Raw genomic sequence first — 20,054 nt, forward strand, 5'->3', positions numbered from 1 at the left:
CTTTTTTCTTACTGATTTCTAACCAGTGAAGCCATATTATCTCTTAAAAATCACCAGGTCAATCAAAAGAAACTTCCTCTTGGTCATTTATTTTAGTAATTTGGAGGAAAGCTTCTCTTGTTATTTTCTTTTTATACACTTCTCTTTATTTCTTGTTTTCTCTCTCTTGAAGGTCAGCTAATTTCTTCCTCATACTAGTTTCCATTAATTTGAAAATGGTTCATTCATTGGGTATTTATTGAGCACCTGTTATATGCCAGGAACTGTTGCTGATCAATGCGTCAGTGAGACAACAAAGGTCTTTGCCTTCGTGGTCCTCCAGCGCTACAAACTTGGTCAGGGGAAGAGAGACGATAGGGAGTAATCATGGGTGAAAGTAAATGACCTGGCGAGGTGGAAGGGAACACATGTCACGGGGGACGAAAAGGAGCAGTATAAGGGGAATTACTTGTGCGAGTGTGGGTGTGTGTGGGGGAGTGTTGGAGAGTCACTGGCAATTTTTAAACAGTCAGGGTGAATCACACTGGGGGCAGTGATGTGTAAGCAAAGCCCTGAGGCTGAGAAGGGACGTGCGTGGTTATGCTCCTGGAGTAACAAAGCCAGCGTGGTAGGAGAGAGGGAGAGAGAGGAGATGAGTGGTCTTTCACTCTGAGGGAGACATGGAAACATTGCCCAGCTTGCAAGGATGACCGGCTGCTGGTCTGAGAATAGCTAGGGGAGAGGTGGAGAAGGAAGCAGGGAGACCAGATGGTTTATAGTTTTGGGGGGAAGATGGAAGTGAACTGGACCAGAGGATTAACAGTAGAGGTAGTGAGAGGTTATAGGATCGTAGATGTATTTCGAATACATGAGACAACAGGATTTCCTGGTGGACAGAATGTGAGGTATAAGTGCAAGAGAGAAATCAAGAAAACTTAGGGTTATTAAACTGTTCCTTTGGCTCTTCTGCAAGCCTGTATTACCCCAGTAGATTCTTCTTATGCTTGTGAAAAACGTTTCCACACCTTCCATACTTCCTATGGCTGTTTTCTGAAATTCTTCTATTATTTTTTTTAACATTCTATTAAAATGTTCGTAATAAGTATGGGAAAACAATTCCCATAAAGATGTTACACAAGGGTAATCAAGAGGAAACTGGTTTCAATTTATGAGAAGTTGGAGAGAGGTGAGCACCATGCTCTCTGACAGGTGACTGAAGAGAAGAAAAGGGGCTGATTTTGTTGGAAACTTCAGTTTTCATGGAAACAGCTTGGTATCACTGAGCATCATCAGAAATGATCTGGGGTAGCATCAGCCCTGGGGCTTCCCTGGTGGCTCAGTGGTAAAGAATCTGCCTGCCAATTCAGAACACAGGCATTTGATCCTTCGGTTGGGAAGATACCCTGGGGGAGGAAATGGCAACACACTCCAGTATTCTTGCCTGGGAAATCCTATGGACAGAGGAGCCTGGTGGGCTACAGTTTATGGGGTCGCAAAGTGACTCAAGAACAGCAACAAAGCACAGCCTTAATGGACACCTGACCTCAGTCTGGACCTTCCTTTTAAGGAACCCCCAAGTTCCGCCATATAATAGAAGTCATTTCTTAAGCGTATTCAGTTCCACCTAAGAGAGATTATGGGAGATTCACAATATTCTATATCTAACCAAATAGTATTTCCAACAACAAAGCTGTAATTGTTATCAAAAGTATAGTCATTTTGCCGACACTTGTTTTGAAAATATGTGTGAATGATAAGTCAGGGAATAATTTTAGTAAAAAGTGAATTTTGAGTTTGCTTTTGCATATTCCGTCCATAAACCGAAACACGTAGAAATACACAAAACACACACGGACACACTTCCGGCGTCTCTGGGTGGCGTTATCCTTGAAGGTTGTCTTTTCCTAGTTTTCACATTCTTGATTTTTTTTATACATTTAAAAAAACAAAACCCAAACAAACCTCACCTCATCCAACACCTGAGATGAATCTAAGCATTCAGGTTCAAGTAGCCAAGCATGGACAAAAGGAAAGCTCTATCTATATTTAACGACCTGAAATGGAAATTGCCAAATTCAGCTCCTTTTGGCGCCAGGAGTGACCAGTATAGTAGCTTTAACTGTTGCTAGGATTCTGAAAGCCCTCAGGCACTGTTGGGCCAAGTTGTGAACAAGGATGAGAAAGTCACCAAAGTATTTCCAGCAGCGATCCAGAAGTGAATTGAAGAAGGACCCAACTGTCAAAATTCAATGGAACAAGAATCTTCTATAAATGCATTCCTTGAAGGGCCGTCATCTCCAAGACAAGAAAACGTGCCCCAGGATTTAAGGCTGCTCAAGATCGGTGAACTGCGATGCTCATGCCAACTCCCAGCTGAGATCAATGAGTTACGTTTGTCTACACCTGCTGCTACAACTCTCTAATTTCTAGTCATCTTCCTTCTACTACTTCAAAATCATTCGCAACCTGCAATTCTTCCCAGCCCGCATCTACAGCAAACTTCCAGTCTTTCTCCAGGTAGAGTGCCGTATTTATTGTAGTATTTGTGCATTTCTTAACCATTGAACATGTTGGAAACCCTGCCTCTGTTATTGGTTTCTCTCTTTTTTTTGTCCCTATGAGTCGCTGGTTAGCATTTTATAGTGTTGTGTCCCTAATCCTATTTTACCGACAAATCATGTGTTTTTTTTTTTTCCCTTCACAATTTAGCATAATGTGATGATATTTAGGAATTCATATATGGCATTATTGTCAACAGGACAGTATGAGGCAATACCATATGTTTTGCTTGAAACACAGTGACTATTTTAGTTAAGAACTGACCTTTCAAATTGTTTGTTATGCATGGTGGAGTGGACTCTATTGCCTGGGTCAGTTACAGAATTATAGAAAGACAGTGGATTTTCATGAGTTATTTAAGTATGTCGTTTAATGGAGAAACAGAAGTTGAGATGCCAAATGACTTCCGTAAAGTTACACAGCGAGACCATGACAGATCTAGGATTAGAGTCTGGGTCTGTCGATTCCTAGTTAGTGCTCTTTCTCGTTTAGCTTGGTCTAAGGCTGTGGTTCCCACAGGCTAGTCTTTGAACCAGTAGTATCAGCATCACCTTCAAAATTGTTAGTCGTGCAAACTCAGTGATGTAGGCCCAGCATCCTCTGGGTGATTTGAAAGCACCTGAAGTTAGAGGGGGGCTTCCCAGGTGGCTCATTGGTAAAGAATTTACCTGCTAATGCAGGAGACGCTGGAGATGTAGGTTCAATCCCCGGCTCGGGAAGATCCCCTGGAGAAGAAAATGGCAACTCACTCCAACATTCTTCCTGGGAAATCCCACAGACAGAGGATACCTGGTAGGCTATACAGTCCATGGGGTCACAAAAGAATCAGATACAACTGAGTGACTGAGCATGCACACACGTAAAGTTTGAGAACCACTGGCCTGGATTACAAACCACCAGTATCTCTGTTGAAGAAGGCAATGGCACCCCACTCCAGTACTCTTGCCTGGAAAACCCCATGGATGGAGGAGCCTGGTAGGCTGCAGTCCCTGGGGTCGCTAAGAGTTGGGCACGACTGAGTGACTTCACTTTGACTTTTCACTTTCATGCATTGGAGAAGGAAATGGCAACCCACTCCAGTGTTCTTGCCTGGAGAATCCCAGGGACGGGGGAGCCTGGTGGGCTGCTGTCTATGGGGTCGCACAGAGTCAGACACAACTGAAGCGACTTAGCAGTAGCAGCAGCAGTATCTCTGTGACCCAGGAGACAAAAGAATAATAAAAAGTGAATCTAAAAGATTCAGCACAATTTGAAAAGGTTAAATTATTTTTGTGATTTTCATAGATTCCAACAGAAGCATTTAAAAAATATAGACAATTCTGAGATCTTAGTTTTACTTATTGATACAAGTATATACAGCACAAAACAAAAAATGTCACAATTCTAGATAATAACCTCCCTTTAGATAGTATTCAGAGGATTATTGTTGTTTAGTTGCTAAATTGTGTCTGACTTTTTTGTGACCCTATGAACTGTAGCCTGCTAGGCTCCTCTGTTTATGGGATTTCCCAGGCAAGAATACTGGAGTGGGTTGCCATTTCCTTCTCCAGGGGATCATCTCGACCCAGGGGTCAAAACTGCATCTCCTGCCTTGGCAGGCAGATTTTTTACCACCGAGCCACCAGGGAAGCCATCGTTCAGAGGCTAGAAAAGTGAATTTCCCCCTAAACAGCTTGTTAACAGTAAGCCATCAAAAACCCCACATATAAATGTGAAAATCTATATATTGGAAAATCTATTTGTGTGTATGTATAGTTAACATATTGGCAATAACAAAGTAACAGCCAAAGAAATAGTTTAGTCAGATTGAATATTTTGTAATTTCCTGAGAACTAAAAAGATGGAGTTCAAGAAGTTATGAATTGCCTTTCCCGTTTCCCAATTGGCCCCTGGAATATGAAACTGTGTGAAAGCCCAGGAAGATGGAGACATTTTCTTAAGTTCTTTACAATCCATGGAATTTTCAGCCCTAGTTTTAGTTTAGGTATTTGAGTGTTTGGGGCCCATGTAGAACTTCAGCTGGGGAACTTAGACACATGAATATTAGTCAAAACTCACTTAGGAAGCAATGTAAGAGGTTTTCACTCTCCCTTAGTTAAAACACACATTTTTCATTCATAATACATTTTTCATTTGCTTTTTCCCACTTACCCCACATGGAACAACTCTAGGCTTTAGTGTCTGTTGAAGGCTCGAAGTGACAGGTGAGCAACTCAGCTGAGGTCAGCTAAGGCTGTGGTCCGTGCAGCAAAGGCACACTGGCCATTGAAACCTGGATCCCAGCTTCTTAGGTGGCCTGTCACCGGATCTCTCAGGATTTTCAATGTCCTCATCTAGAAAGTGGGGATAATGTAGCCCCTGTTAGGGCTTATGTGAGGACAAAGTGATATCATCTGTGTAAAGCCTCAGTCCCTGATCAACTACCGTGTTGTTAACACTTACATGTCTGATGAGTTTGAATTTTTTTTTTTCCACTTCAGTCTAATTTTTCGAGGGCTCTCAGGTTTTGGTCAATTTCTCAACGGTGGTGTCATTTTTATCTCACTGGTTGTGCCTTTCCTTCTGAAGTTGCTACCCAGGCTGTAGTTCCCTTAGGGCCAGGAATCGTCATCACCCACTGCACTTGGAACAGTATCTTTCATAGACTAGGTTCCCCATAAATATGTGTGGAATGATTGAAAGAATACGCAAGTGAATGTGGGCCTTGGAAATGAATACAGAATATCCCAGCAATTAACCTGCCGATGGAGAACATTCCTGCCTAGAGGAACAGTTCAGGTAGCAGGGCCCCTGAAGAAGTAATAATGTTTGTTTCTTTAGGCAACAAAATTATCCTTTCATGACACTAATTTCCTTTTACTTGTGAATCAACCAACATTTTGTTCCTGAATACCTGAGGAAGAAATGCAAACCCACACTGATGTGCTTATTGGTACATTAAGCCCGCATCAGGTTGAATATGAGGAAAAATGAGGGTAGAAATGTGACCGTATAAACAAATAGCCCTTGTTGCTTTCTTGTGAACCCCTATGTGACACTAATCCAGAAATGCATGCCAGTGGCAGTTGAAATATGCTATGAATTACTAGCAGAGATGTTTCTGGAACTGCACGTGTGGCCTGATTTATACCCCGATGTTCTCAATCAGATTCTAGGGATCAGTTGATCACTATCAATAACAAAGGGACAGGTGTGTTTTCTCAAGTCTTGTGCTTGCTAAAGGCAATCGTTTCCTCCCTATTGGTAGTACCTTGTAAATGCAGTTTGGAATTTTTCTTCTATTCGGTGCTAGGAACACTGAAAGCGGAATTCTTGCTAGGATAAAGCAGGCTGGGGCTTGTCTTCCCTGATCCCCAGACTTTAATCACAGTCCAGGTCGCTAGTGTCATGCTTTGTGGGCTCGGTTAGCAAAGTTCTTTTCAAGGACGAAAGTGGCAAGGCTGAACGGTGGGAGGAAAGGCTGGGCTGCCCTGAACAGGCAGTGAAGGGAACTTCACTCCTCTGGGTAGGACATATTTTAATGCTCTTTATGTTTTTTCTATTTTTTGAAGTTTTTTCTTTTTGATGTGGACCATTTTTAAACTCTTCCTTGAATTTGTTATAACACTGCTGCTGTGTTATGTTACACCGTCTGCATTGGAAGACAAAGTCTTAACCTCTGGACTGCCAGGGAAGCTTCTCAGTGCTCTGTTCAGATTAGCTGGTGGATATAAAGGATCTTTCTATGAGCTTTTGTTCAATATATATAGATAGATAGAGATCTCATATATATATATATATATATTCTTATATTCCTCTTGCATTTTTATTGTAAGGCTAGTGGAGAAGGCAATGGCACCCCACTCCAGTACTCTTGCCTGGAAAAAATCCCATGGATGGAGGAGCCTGGTAGGCTGTAGTCCATGGGGTCGCTAAGAGTCGGACACGACTGAGCGACTTCACTTTCACTTTTCACTTTCATGCATTGGAGAAGGAAATGGCAACCCACTCCAGTGTTCTTGCCTGGAGAATCCCAGGGATGGGGGAGCCTCGTGGGCTGCCGTCTATGGGGTCGCACAGAGTCGGACACGACTGAAGCAACTTAGCAGCAGCAGCAGTAAAAGACTAGTAAAAGCGTGTAGGATGGTAAGAATCTGCAGATAAGAGATGACGAATTTCTTAAAGAGGAAATAGCTGAATCAGCATTGGTTGATGATGTAGGATTAAAAAAGTTGTAACCTGGAGGAAGTGACTGCGGGAGAGGGAGCCAGGAGACCCAGCACAACTCCAGAGAGTGCAGTCCAGGAGAAGCGAGTCCAATTGCAAACACAAGGTCCCTTTACTGTTGTTGCTGTTTAGTAGCTCAGTCGTGTCCGCCTCTTTTGTGACCCCATTGACTGTAGCCCGTCAGCTTCCTCTGTCCATGGGATTTCCCAGGCAAGAATACCCGAGTGGATTGCCATTTCCTTCTCCAGGGGATCTTTCCAACGTAGGGATCAGACCCGTGTCTCCTGCATTGCAGGAGTTCTTTTTACCATCTGAGCCACCAGGGAAGGCTATTTGCTATCAGGCCATTATTTTCTCAGACATTTTTCTATCCTTTTTTTTCCTCTTCATCTCTTCCCAGGAGTCTCATTTTTGTCTGTGTTTTCCCGTTCTCTTCTTCAAACTGGATAATTTCTATTGATCTATCTTTAATATTCTTGATTCCTTCTCTACCATCTTATTTCATGAACTCTTGAACCCATCTGGTGAATTTTTCATTGTAGTCTTTATATCTTTTGATTCTGAAATTTCCATTTGACTGTTTTTATAGTTTCCTTTTTTAGAGATTTCTTATATTTGAGTCCATTAATATATTTTCCTTACATTTTAAACCACAGTTTCTTAGACTTCTTCGAACATTTTATAAAACCTACTTTGAAGTCTTTGTCTACTAAATACAACCTCCTTACCCACTCAGAGTTAATTTTTGTTGACAGCTTATTTTCCTGAATATAGGTCACACTTTTCTATTTCTTCACTGTCCTATAAATTTTTGTTGAAAACCTGCATCTTCGATAATATGGTGTAGCAAATGTGATTTTGAGCTTTTGCCTTGAGGACCATCGTTGTTGCTGTTTTATTTTGTTATTTGGCTTATATTTCGTTTGTTTTGTTTTTAGTAACTTGCTTGAACTTAAGCTATCGAGTCTGTTTTCCCTGTGATGTGTGCCTGCTGCTGTCTCTCTGAATTTTTTCAAACTTTAATAAACAGTTTTAGGTTCATTTTATGGAGGCTCCTTTGCATCTGCAGAGCACAGTGATCAACCAAGGATTGTCCACAGATACTTTGCGTCTGTAAGATTTCCCTCCTCTGCTGATGGATCTGTGTGTGGGGCTGGGAACATGTTTAAAATTCAGGTCTACTTTCTGCCAGGTCCTCCTGGGTCTTTTCTGTAGATCTGCACAGCATCCAGGTCAATTGGGGATGCGCACACAGCTTGGATAGTCTCGAGTCTTCCCTGCACACGTGCACAGACCCCTGATCAGCACGGATCCATGCAGCACCCGTTTATTAATAGCCTTTCTTTGGTCTCTCATTTCCAGGACCTCCTGATCAAATTTCTGATTAGTTGAGTGATCTACTGTATCCCAAGCGGGACTGCAACCCCGAGTAATAGAGCCACAGGCCGTCAACACTTGTTTTCTACGGATTTTGATACTTTCACAGTACAACTGGGTATGAGTTTTCCGTCCTCGTCTCCAAAATTCCATGCCAGAGCAGTGCAACCGCTGGTTTTTATTGCCAGCGCTTCCTTGGAAGTACCACTCCACCGGCCCAGCTGGTGTTAGGGGTCACTGCAGAGATTGGAGCAGCCTTGGGTCAAGGAGGTACCCACAGTACTTACACTAATTTCTGCAGTTTCCCATGAATGCCTATTTCTCCACTGGTTGTTAGCCTCTGAACTCTTTCCAGAGACTGAACTGGTTGTTTTGGATTTTTCTTCCTTCCAGTTTTACCTTGTTTCTTGGGGGCTAGGATTTGACAGTCTCTTCTTTCTGCCATACCTACATTCCCTACCATCATTTTTAAAAGAAATTTTCCTTGGCTATAGAATTTTAAGCTTTAGTGTTGTTTTTCTTTTTGTCCTTTAAAGATGTCTGCCCATGCTCTTCTGGCTTACAGAGTTTCGATGAGAAGTCTGCTATAATTTTTAACTTTGTTCCTCCTTGTGTGATATGCCTCTTTTCTCTGGTTACCTTCCTGGTTTCTTTTTGCTGGTGGTTTTCAGCGGTTTGCACGTGATGTGTGTACGTGTATGTTGTATCCTACTCGATGTTTTCTGAACTTCTTCGACCTCTCCTTTGGTGTCTCATTGATCTGAGGGAATTTTTAGTCATTTTTCCTTTGATCATTCTCCTGTCTATGTGCTCTGTCTTCCTTTCCTATATTCAAAATTACCGGTATGTTAGTCCATTTGGAATTTTTCTATTATTCTTGGATACTCTGCTCTTTTTTTTCTTTTTGCTCTCTTTTTACCTTTCTGTTTTTATTTGGATAATCTCTGTTGCTGATGGACTGAGTTCAACTGATTTTATTCTCAGTTGTACTTAGACTACTAATGAGCTTGTTGATGGCATTCTGCACTTTCCTTACCATATTGTTCATTTCTACATTTCCATCTGATTCTTTATTATTCTATCCCGTTGTTGAAATTCCTCATATATTCATTATGTTACCCAGTCTTTATATGGGAGCTATTAACACATTAATTACATGTTTCTTCCAGCTTTATGGAGCTGTAATTGACATATAACACCATGTAAGTTTAAGGTGTACAACATGATGATCTGATATATAAATATTGCAAAGTGATAATGACACTAAGGTTAGTTAATGCATCTATCACTTTGTATATTTATTTTTTTTGTAATGAAAACTTTCAAGATCTACTCACTTAACTTTCAAGTAAAAAAAGCAGCACTACAAATTACAGTTACCATGCTTAAATTAGATCCCATAACTTATTTATTTTAGAACTAGAAGTTCACCTTCACTCATTTACCCCCACATCCTACTTCTGCCTTGGCAATGACAGATCTACTTTCTGCTTCTCTCTGTGTGTGTGTTTTTAAGATTCCACATATAAGTGAGATCACACAATATTTGTCTAAATTTGCTTCTTCTTCACAGTTGAATAATATTCCATTGCATATATGCCACATCTTCTTTATCCATCCCTCTACTGATGAACATTAGATTGTTTATATGTCTTGTGCTGTGCTTAGTTTCTCAGTTGTGTCTGACTCTCTGCGACCCCATGGACTGTAGCCCACCAGGCTCCTCTGTCCATGGGGATTCTCCAGGCACAAATACTGGAGTGGGTTGCATGCCTTCCTCCAGGGGATCTTCCCAACCCAGGGATTGAACCCAAGTCTCTCACACTGCAGGCGGATTGTTTACTATCTGAGCCACCAGGGAAGCTACTGTAAACAAAGCTGATGTAAACGTGGGGTTACAGAAAAGTGATTATACCCAGACGGGGGATGGCTGGATCATATGGCAGTTCTGTTTTGTTTTTGAGACCCTTCCCCACTGTTTCTTGCAGTGGTTGTACCAATTTACATTCCGACAAACAGTGCACAAGGTTTCCCCTTTCCCCCACGGCCTCACCAGTGCAAGTTATTCTCGTCTCTTTGGTAACAGCCAATCCAACAGGTGTGAGGGGATAGCTCCTTGTGGTTTTGACATGCAGTTACCTGAGGATTGGTGATTTTGATCCCCCTTTCAGATCATTTGTACATCTTCTTTAGAAAAAGGTCTATTCAGGTCCTTTCCCCATATTTTGATCTGATTCTTTTCACTGCTGAGTTATATGAGTTCCTTATATGATTTGGATATTAATCTGTATCAGGTACATGACTTCCACGCCAGCCAGTGGGTCATTGGCTGTGCTATCTATCAGGAGTGGCTGCTCATCTGGTTTTCTGGTCAGTGGGGTCTCCTGCTGTACCCACAGTTGGGCTGCCTTGTAGAGCATGCTATACAGTCACACATGGTAGCTGTCTGTAAAACCAAGTTGAGTCGCGGACTATGCTCTGTGACTCCCTGCCTGGGCAAAGCGCCCATCTGTGTCCCACAGTCAAGCAGGGCCACTGCTGATCTCCACTTCAGAGTAGGATTGTGTGCTGGGCTCTGCAGCTGAGCATCACTCTAGACTGGGCTGGAGGCTGCTCAGGGTCACCGTTCAGGCTCAATAACTGGGCAAGGCTGCTGGTTTGAGTCCAGACCCAAGACAGGCTATGGGATGTGCCCCGTGCCCCCTGGGCATCATGGCCAAGCTTCCTGATGGGAGCATGGCCCCGATGGGGCAGGGTTGGAGGTGATGTGGGCAGCTGGGAGGGACTTCAAGTCTCTACCCTTGCCTGGGGGCATAGGATGGGCTCCATGGACAGTATAGCTGTTCGGTTGGGGATTCGAAACAGACAGAACTGCCCGCTGAGCATCCTGCCAACACGCTCCATATTCTCACACTAGGTCATTTTCAAATTTGACTAATGACTTCAGAAACTCACGAACAATTTTTAGCTGAAGTCTCCCTACTGGCTTCTAAGGGGTTTCATGTCGACTCCAGCAAGCAAGTGCTTGCAGCTTGTTACTCCTTGGACCCACTGCTCTTTCTTTAGCTTTTGGGTTAGTTGGTTATTCTGTGACTTCAGCTGCCAGGTGGCTTTCAGAAAAGTTGTAAATTTGCAGACATTCATAATTCTTTTTTTTTTTCTTTATGTTTGGGACTAATAGCCTGCCAGGTTTTCATACCCTAAGTGGAAGCTGGACGTTTGACATATATAATTTTTTAAATTTTCTCAACTCTTATGCAGGGAAATTGGAGACTTTTAGAGGTTAAGCAATTTCCCGATGTGCAAGAGACTGAAAAAATGTACTGGGGTATACTTGCGTTACAATGCTGTGTTAGTTTCTGCTGTACAACACGTGAATCAGCTATCAGTATACGTATATACCCTTCCCTTTGGGTCTCCCTTCCACGTCCCCCCAACCCGCTCCCAGCCCCAACCCACCTCTCTAGGTCACCACCGAGCACCGAGCTGAGCTCTTTGTGCCATATAACAGCTGTCCACTATCTATCTATTTAATACGTGGTAGTGTATATATGTCAATCCCAATCTCCCAGCTCATCTCCCAACACGCATCCATTGTCTATGTCCGTATCTTTATTCCTGCCCTGAAATGGGTTCATCTGTATCATTTTTCTAGATTCCACATATATGCGTAAATATATGATATTTGACCAGTGTCTTTCTAGTTGTTAACACAAGTTGATTCCACAGTGTTATTCTGACTCTTTATTTAAGTGATAGTGTGTTATGTTTTTAGGGCTTCCCAGGTGGCTCAATGGTAAAGAATCTACCTGTCAATGCAGGAGACCCAGGTTCGATGTCTGGGTTGGGAAAATTCCCCTGGAGGAGGAAATGGCAACTCACTCCAGTATTCTTGCCTGGAGAATCCCATGGACAGAGGAACTTGGTGGGCTCTAGTCCATGGGGTTGCAAAGAGTCGGAGATGACTGAGCGACTGAGCATGCATGCACATGTTAGGTTTAAGTAGTGACTTTCCAAGGTAAATTTTATAGTCCCCTTTTATTTATTCTCTAATAGAGATTTATTAAAAAAAATCCTAAAAAGCCTCTTGATGAACTAAAAAGCCTCTTGATGAAGGTGAAAGAGGAGAGTGAAAAAGTTGGCTTTAAACTCAACATTCAGAAAACGGAGATCATGGCATCTGGTCCCATCACTTCATGGGAAATAGATGGGGAAACAGTGGAAACAGTGTCAGACTTTATTTTTTGGGGCTCCAAAATCACTGCAGATGGTGACTGCAGCCATGAAATTAAAAGATGCTTACTCCTTGGAAGAAAAGTTATGACCAACCTAGATAGCATATTGAAAAGCAGAGACATTACTTTGCCAACAAAGGTCTGTCTAGTCAAGGCTGTGGTTTTTCCAGTGGTCATGTATGGATGTGAGAGTTGGACTGTGAAGAAGGCTGAGCGCTGAAGAATTGATGCTTTTGAACTGTGGTGTTGGAGAAGACCCTTGAGAGTCCCTTGGACTGCAAGGAGATCCAACCAGTCCATTCTGAAGGAGATCAGCCCTGGGATTTCTTTGGAAGGAATGATGCTGAAGCTGAAACTCCAGTACTTTGGCCACCTCGTGCAAAGAGTTGACTCATTGGAAAAGACTCTGATGCTGGGAGGGATTGGGGGCAGGAGGAGAAGGGGACAACAGAAAATGAGATGGCTGGATGGCATCACTGACTCGATGGATGTGAGTCTGAGTGAACTCCGGGAGTTGGTGATGGACAGGGAGGCCTGGCGTGCTGCGATTCATGGGGTCGCAAAGAGTCAGACACGACTGAGCGACTGAACTGAACTGAACTGAATATAGATTTAGATTGCACTACAAAAAATGATTGCACAGAATGAGAGAGGAGACTTGGTAGGCCAGGTTGTTATTAGAAGTATCTTCCTACTTGCATGTGTCTCACAGAAATGTCAGATTCCGATCCCTATAGAGGCCAGACCAGAAATAGAACTGAGTGAAGAATTCTGGGTCTGTGATCACCGTCATTTTCCTTGACACTTGTGGCTCTATTTTTGAAAGTGGCAGGGATACAGAGAAATGTTTCTTTATAAGAAAAACAGCAGCTATAGCAGAATGATATGTGGGTACTCTCTCTCTCTGCCTGAGGACTGGCAGAATTTATTTGACCTGCACATTTATTTAATTTTTAAAAATTTGCATGTTGCGGCAGTTCCCGAGCACTGTCTGTTGTTTTAAAGTCATCCATTAAAGTATCTGTTTGCTCTTGAGATCGTTTCGTGTGTTCGTGTGCGCTCAGTTGCTCAGATGCGCCAGACTCTTTGCAACCCCATGGGCTGTAGCCGGCCTGGCTCTTCTGTGCATGGAATTTTCCAGTCAAGGATGTCGGAGTGGATTGCTATTTCCTTCTTCAGGGGGTCTTCCTGACCCAGAGATCAAACCCCTGTCTCCTGGGTCTCCTGCATTGGCAGGCGGATTCTTTACCACTGTGCCGCCTGGGAAGTCCTGAGATCATTCAGCGTTAAAGGTCTGCCAAGCACCCACTCCTTCCAGTCTCTGTTCTGGGCTCTAAATATGCAGCAATGACGTCGGCGCCTTGCCTTTATGGAGCTACATTTTGGTTTGTGGTCTGCAACGGGGAGAGAGGGACCCCGGACACTAACGACACTGCCTAAAGAACATGCTGCCACCACGCCCGCCGATGTGGCCAAGTTTAAAATTTTCCAAGAGAAGCCAGAAGTCGGATTTTTGACTGCAATTTTTTTTTTTTATGTTTCAATGTTGGCTCAATCGGTTTAAAATCACTGTGGAGGTCAAACAAAGCATGTTTGCAGACAGAATCTGGCTTGCGACCTCTGTCTAACACCATCTTTGCCCTTGCTGGTCTGCTTGAGAAGAAAAATGCAATGGAATGACAGCTGTAGCCATGCTAATTCCCTTCTCTGGAAGCAATGAACCCGTACTCAGAGATTTGGCAATGCCAGGATTTAATTTGCAATAAATACAAGGTCAACAATTTCAGTGAAAGCCATTTTAAGATCAGTCTTAAAGCAATCCAAAAAAAAAAAAAAAAGTGACTGTACAAATTAGCTTTTTAGTGATTATTAACCTGGGCTCCACAGGATATGGTCAACGGGATACTTGCAAGCAGGTTATACTGCAATTACCAACCTGCTTGCAAGTTTGAGACCGGCTTTTAAAATGTGATTCCTGTTGTGCATGCTCAGCCTCTCAGTCCGACTCTTTGTGACTCCGTGGACTGTAGGCTCCTCTGTCCATGGGATTTCCCAGGCAAGAATACTGAAACAGGTTGCTATTTCCTCCAGAGAATCATCCTGACCCAGGGATCGAACCTGCATCTCCTGAATTGGCAGGCAGATTCTTTACCACTGTGGCACCCGGCAAGCCCTAGTGCAGGCTGCTTGAATTTCAGCAAACATGCCACACTGTGGTCCAGATTTGTAGACTTAGTGAAAACTTTGCTCATTAGTTCATTAAGTCAGGTGTTCCTGAAAGGCCAAACACAAGCTTTGGGGTAAATTGATAGTGTTTATAACTGTTATTTTCCCTTTTGTTTTTTAATGAAAGGAAAGCCACTTTGGACTTTCTTGACAATATAAGTCATAGAGGTAGTTTGGCAAAAATATCGGTTCTCGGATTGGCTTCATCTTTGGTGAGTACAAAAGTGATAGGTTTTTATGGGGCTGTGGGGACTGTTCGTCAATCAGTAACTTACTAAAAGTACTGTTTGCTGATGGACTCTGCTCACTGTTCTGTGAACGTCTCAGTCTCATTTTCATCAGCCCTCTGTGCTCATAGCTCTTCTCCATTCACCTTTGCCGGCTTGTTTCTGAATTCTGCCCACTCCTCAGAATCCACTCTGCTGCCTCCAGCTCACCGATTTGGCCTCTGAAACTGGTCTCACCTCTATTTTTTTTTATCTATTTGTCACAGCTTTTAGCAATTGGGTCATTTTTAAAGCTTTTAAACACTGCTTTCCCACTTTGGAAGTCTTCAAATTAAATTCCCAGGAATCGCAACTGGGAACACACATTGAGGTATCAATGTTTAGGCCAGAACCAATATGTTGCTCATGTCTTTTTATGCCTGACAGCCAGGGAACATGCTCTCTGATTTTCTCTGGTTCAAGGTGGCTCTATTGTTCTTTACCAACTCTGTTCAGCGAGCTGTATCTCAATCATAAGGAACCTGACTACAAACCCCAAATCCCAGCTCATCAAAACCTGGAGACTGACATTCCTTATTGCAAATCATGCTTGATCTAAGCTCCTAGAGATACCAAGGCCAGAGGGACCTTCTGCCATACCCTTTAGTCATGAGACCCAGGAATACTGGGTTCTACTTTTCCTTTAGTGGTACCTGCTTTAAAATGATACACCACTTGGTTCTATCAAACTGCTCTCTAGATTCAAGGACTTGCTTTATATGAGAGAATGAAGGAATTCTGATCTTATTTCATAACTGTGCTCAGTCTTACTGCATGTATATTGCATTCTGAATATGGTTCAGGAAGATATTTAAAACGCAGCCTTCTACGAAGAGAAAGAAGTGGTCTACCTTATCTGCAAGTCTCCTGAGCACTAGAATGATGTGAAGAGAGACAACTTGTGCTTTTCAGCTTCCATATTTTAGATTCTATGTCTCCACATAAATGTATGATGAGCATAAAGTGAGCAACTTTGCAAATTACAAACATTTTAAAGACAAATATTAACTACGTATTGTGTTAGTCACTCAGTCATGTCCGACTCTTGTGACCCCGTGGACTGTAGCCCACCAGGCTCTGTCCTTGGGATTCTCCAGGCAAGAATACTAGAGAAGGGTCCCATGCCCTTCTCCAGGGGAATTTTCCTGACCCAGGGATTGAACTTGACTCTCCCACATTGCAGGCAGTTTCTTCACCAAGGAAGGTGAGCTATGTATTAGGTTGATACCAAGTTCAAGGAAACAAAAGAAAACAGATTTCCACTCCACGTTTGTTCTCAGAAGTAGATGCTTTTGAATTCCTCTTCAGTCACTGTGACGTGGAATAAAACAAGCAAATTGAACTTTGATTTCTGTTACTTGGCTAAAATTTCCTCATTTTAATGTCAGTTTTTTTCTTTTAGATGATTTTACATTTTTTCCCCCTATTTTAGAGGTAATCAACTTGAATCTTTCATGTTTCACTTACATAAAAGAGCTTTAAAATTACCACTAAAAGGACTAAAATCTTTCCTTTTGCCACGTTGATTGCCATGAAAGAGCTCACTTGCCTTTTGTGAACTGACTTTCTGAAACTACGATTGAGAGCTCTGAATAAAAAAAAAAAGTCACATGTATCATTCATACATGATATACTTTGTTTTACTGCCAAATACTGATAACCATTTCAAGAGGGCAAATTCCAAGTTTAAAAAGCTCCTTTGGTAACTATTTATAGTAACCTAATAAATGCTAGGACAATCCCTCATTTTTGAAATTTCCCACTTATTATAATCATCTGGCCGCAGATTATTCCCGTGCAGTATTTTTATCAATTGAAATAATATCACATGGAATAGCTTATAGGTTGAACTGGATAATTAACTGCATGACTCTAAGGATTCTTTATGCGTGCTACAAACACATATCCTTTCACGAAGTGTGCGTATCCATATCGTTGTTGGATGATGTGCTCAGAATTTAATCTGCTTGCTACCTAAGTATATGTATTTATCATTAACTTTATCAGCTACGGGGGTTCCCAGGAGGCTCAGTGGTAAAGAACCTGCCTGGCAATGCAGGAGACTTGGGTTTGACCCCTGGGTGAAGAAGATCCCCTGGAGCAGGAAATGGCAACCCACTCCAGTATTCTTGCCTGGAGAATCCCAAGGACAGGGGAGCCTGGTCAGGTACAGTCCATGGGGTCACAAAAGTGTTGGACATGACTTCGTGACTAAACAACATTCTCAGATATTATCTACTTTCGACAGTTGCATAGCTAGATCTTAATATTTTAAAAAAAGATAAAAATAATAAAATCTACTGAAAGCATGTGAAAACAAGTTTTCATCATAAACTTCAGTGCAATCTGAAGTTGTTGTTGTTTTTTTTTTTTTAGGCATAAAAGAAGGAAGTTTAGGCTGTCTACTTGAAGCCTGATTTTTTCCTAGAGATTACTTGTGTAAAACATCTTGTGAATATTTGCCAGCTCTCAGTTTGTTAGAAGTCTAGCTAAACAAACAAGAACAACAATAAAAACAAGTTGCCATCTGAAGAGCACAGGGGACGATACTAGTCTTTTGTAATAACCTAGGTGGGAAAAGAATATGTGGATGTGTAACTGAGTCACTGTACTGACACTGGAAACTATCATGACTCGGTAAATCAAGTGTGTGTGTGTGTGTGTCTTAGATGCGCAATCGGGTCTCTTTGCGACCCCATGGACTGTAGCCCACTAGGCTCTTTAGTCCATCAAATATACTTCAATAAAATAAAAAATTGAAAAAACCAAAACACCAAATCAAACGCATTAACTATAAACAGAGATTTGCGGGGACCATTAAGAAGCATCGTAGCTCTCTCTCTCCAAGCCCAAATTGCTTAATATGTCTTAAGATGGGGCCAATCTATTCTAGTTTTCAAATACTACTTTTCTTTTTCAGAGGAACTTGATTTAAATCTGTGCATTGCCAAGGGCAAGGAGCAGAGAACATGGATCGAGAGGTAAGATTGATGTAACAGGAGCCCCTTTTTGATTTTTATTTTTTGTTTAAAAGCAGCCTTTTAAGCTTTATTTTTCATAATATTATCCGTGGAGAGAAAGTATAGAAGTGAATGGGAATGCGGTCTCCATTGCAGCACTCACGAGTAAACAGGATGATTCACGAGTGGAGCAGACAACGTAACCGCAGAAGAGAGTCTCTAGAGCAGAAACAAAAGTGCCTTCAGAATTTCCAGGGCTTCCCACCATCCTTAGTAGGGCTTCACCGTGCCTGTCCACTGTTTCTATTTTTGACGAGATTTATAAACACAGCATCACATATTTTCATGTGGCTTATCGCCCAGGGGCAGAATTAGATTGACTGCACTGAAGCTATGAGGCTTGTGAGTTTTGGGCAAGGGCTGGAGTGAAATAAGTAGTGTAATTGTTTTTGTGGAGTGACCGTGGGACCCCCTCTGTTCTGAATTACACATGGCTCAACCCTTTGACCTAACCAGACTCAGCAGTGGCTGGCGGGGCTCCTGAAGCTGTGTGGAAAGGGCCCATCACTGACAAGCTGGAAGGTTCTCTGTCAGGGAGATGCAGGCCAACGATCGTGTTAAACTAGAGTAATTACCAGCGAGACCACATTTGTGACCACCTCAACTTCACTGAACCCACCACGATTATTTCAACAGAACTGCCAATGCAAGAAATTTGTGGAATCCAAATGAAGCATGGGCCCTTTGATTAACAGAAGACGCATAAATATATAAATGTAATTTACTAAAGTTTGGATCATCTTCAAGGAGATTTTTCCAAATTATTCAAAAATCATTATAATGATGTAAAAAAAATACATAAGGTTTGGGAAAGTGCTATAAGCCATAATAAAAAGTTCTTTCATTGCAATGAGTTTAATTTAAATTCTTCAAAAAATAGATGCCAGTCCCCTGATATAATTCCTCAAAGGAATCAGAGCTAAGCGGGATTCAGGGAACTTCTGGAAAAAGCTGGAAAGAATCATATGTGCTGATATTTTTGCATTTGCTGAAAACTGAGTCTGTGATTCACATGATAATGAGTCAGATCAACGTAAGATTCTACGTAAGATTCTACGTAAGATTTGGAAGTCAGTCACTCAAGGTTTTATTTTTGATTCAGTTCTTAAGTTTTCAAAGGTAATAGAAGTAGAGAACTTTGGTTTACTTTCAAGCACTTGACAGTTTTTCCAAAACTAGTCCCATTTCTGAAATTTGTCTAAAATGCTTTTATCTACTTTTTTTTTTTCATGGCCAGTTTTACAAAGTAAAGGTCTCTGTAGGTGTTTTGGGGCTTCCCTAGTGGTTCAAATGGTAAAGAATATGCCTACAATGCAGGAGACTCAGGTTCAATCCCTGAGTTGGGAAGATCCTCTGGAGAAGGGAATGGCTCCCACTCTTGTATTCTTGCCTGGAAAATCCTATAGACAGAGGAGCCTGGTGGGCTATAGTCTGTGGGGTTGCAAAGAGTTGGACAGGACTGAGCAACTAACATTTTCACTTTTTGTAGATGTTTTGTGCTTGCAACAACTTAGAAATCATTTAGCATTTAAATTTTTTCTTTCTTATCAGAGGCAACTCAGGCCGAATATTAATTCAATTCTTAGTTACCTGACATTTAAATTAAAAAAAAAATATGCAACTTTACATTTTTGGAATGTTATTCATCTACTCTGGGAACCCTAAAAGATCAGAATAGGGAAGTCATTATCAGATCACATACAGAAGAAAAAAAAAACACTATCATATTCTATAAAGCCCCAACAAAATTGCACTCAGCCCTACACAGTCTTGCTCTCATTAGCAGTGAAGGGTGTGCTCACCACGCTATCTAACATGGAGTGCTTAGAGCAGCCAGGTGCAAATTGCAAGCTGTTTCACTTTGGCTGTTATCCCTTAAATAGACAAAGTAATAGACTGGGAGAACGAAAAGAGTTCCTGCTCAAGCTGAATAAATGAAAGCCTTAACAGGGACACACCAGCTGTCCAGGAGAATTCAATGTCGTGAATACTAAATATCAGCTTTATGCCACTTGCCAAGGAATAGGGCTCCAATCACACCCCTGCCTTTTATTATTGAGAGGAAGTGGCTTCCAAACCGAACTTCGCTTTAGTGTAAAGGCAACAGGGTGGCCAAGTGGATGCAAACAGAAGCCAACAGACCGGCTCCTGTTTACCATCACTGCACTCCACCCAGCAATCCAGGC

The 20,054-nt window shown here is 42.0% G+C and overlaps 1 protein-coding gene across 1 annotated transcript in view; it reads left to right on the forward strand.

The window, feature by feature from the left end:
• The first annotated feature begins 2,041 nt into the window (after nucleotides 1-2,041).
• OFCC1 (orofacial cleft 1 candidate 1) overlaps nucleotides 2,042-20,054 on the forward strand; it is a 241,604-nt gene continuing 223,591 nt past the window's right edge. Inside the window, exons 1-2 of the mRNA XM_024983908.2 lie at nucleotides 2,042-2,496; nucleotides 17,769-17,829. Coding sequence (XP_024839676.2) covers nucleotides 17,818-17,829 — 12 coding nt within the window. The 5' untranslated portion in view covers nucleotides 2,042-2,496; nucleotides 17,769-17,817. The remainder of the gene's footprint in view (nucleotides 2,497-17,768; nucleotides 17,830-20,054) is intronic.

This window comes from Bos taurus, chromosome 23, assembly GCF_002263795.3.
Source record: "Bos taurus isolate L1 Dominette 01449 registration number 42190680 breed Hereford chromosome 23, ARS-UCD2.0, whole genome shotgun sequence".
In the NCBI taxonomy this organism is placed as follows: domain Eukaryota; kingdom Metazoa; phylum Chordata; class Mammalia; order Artiodactyla; family Bovidae; genus Bos; species Bos taurus.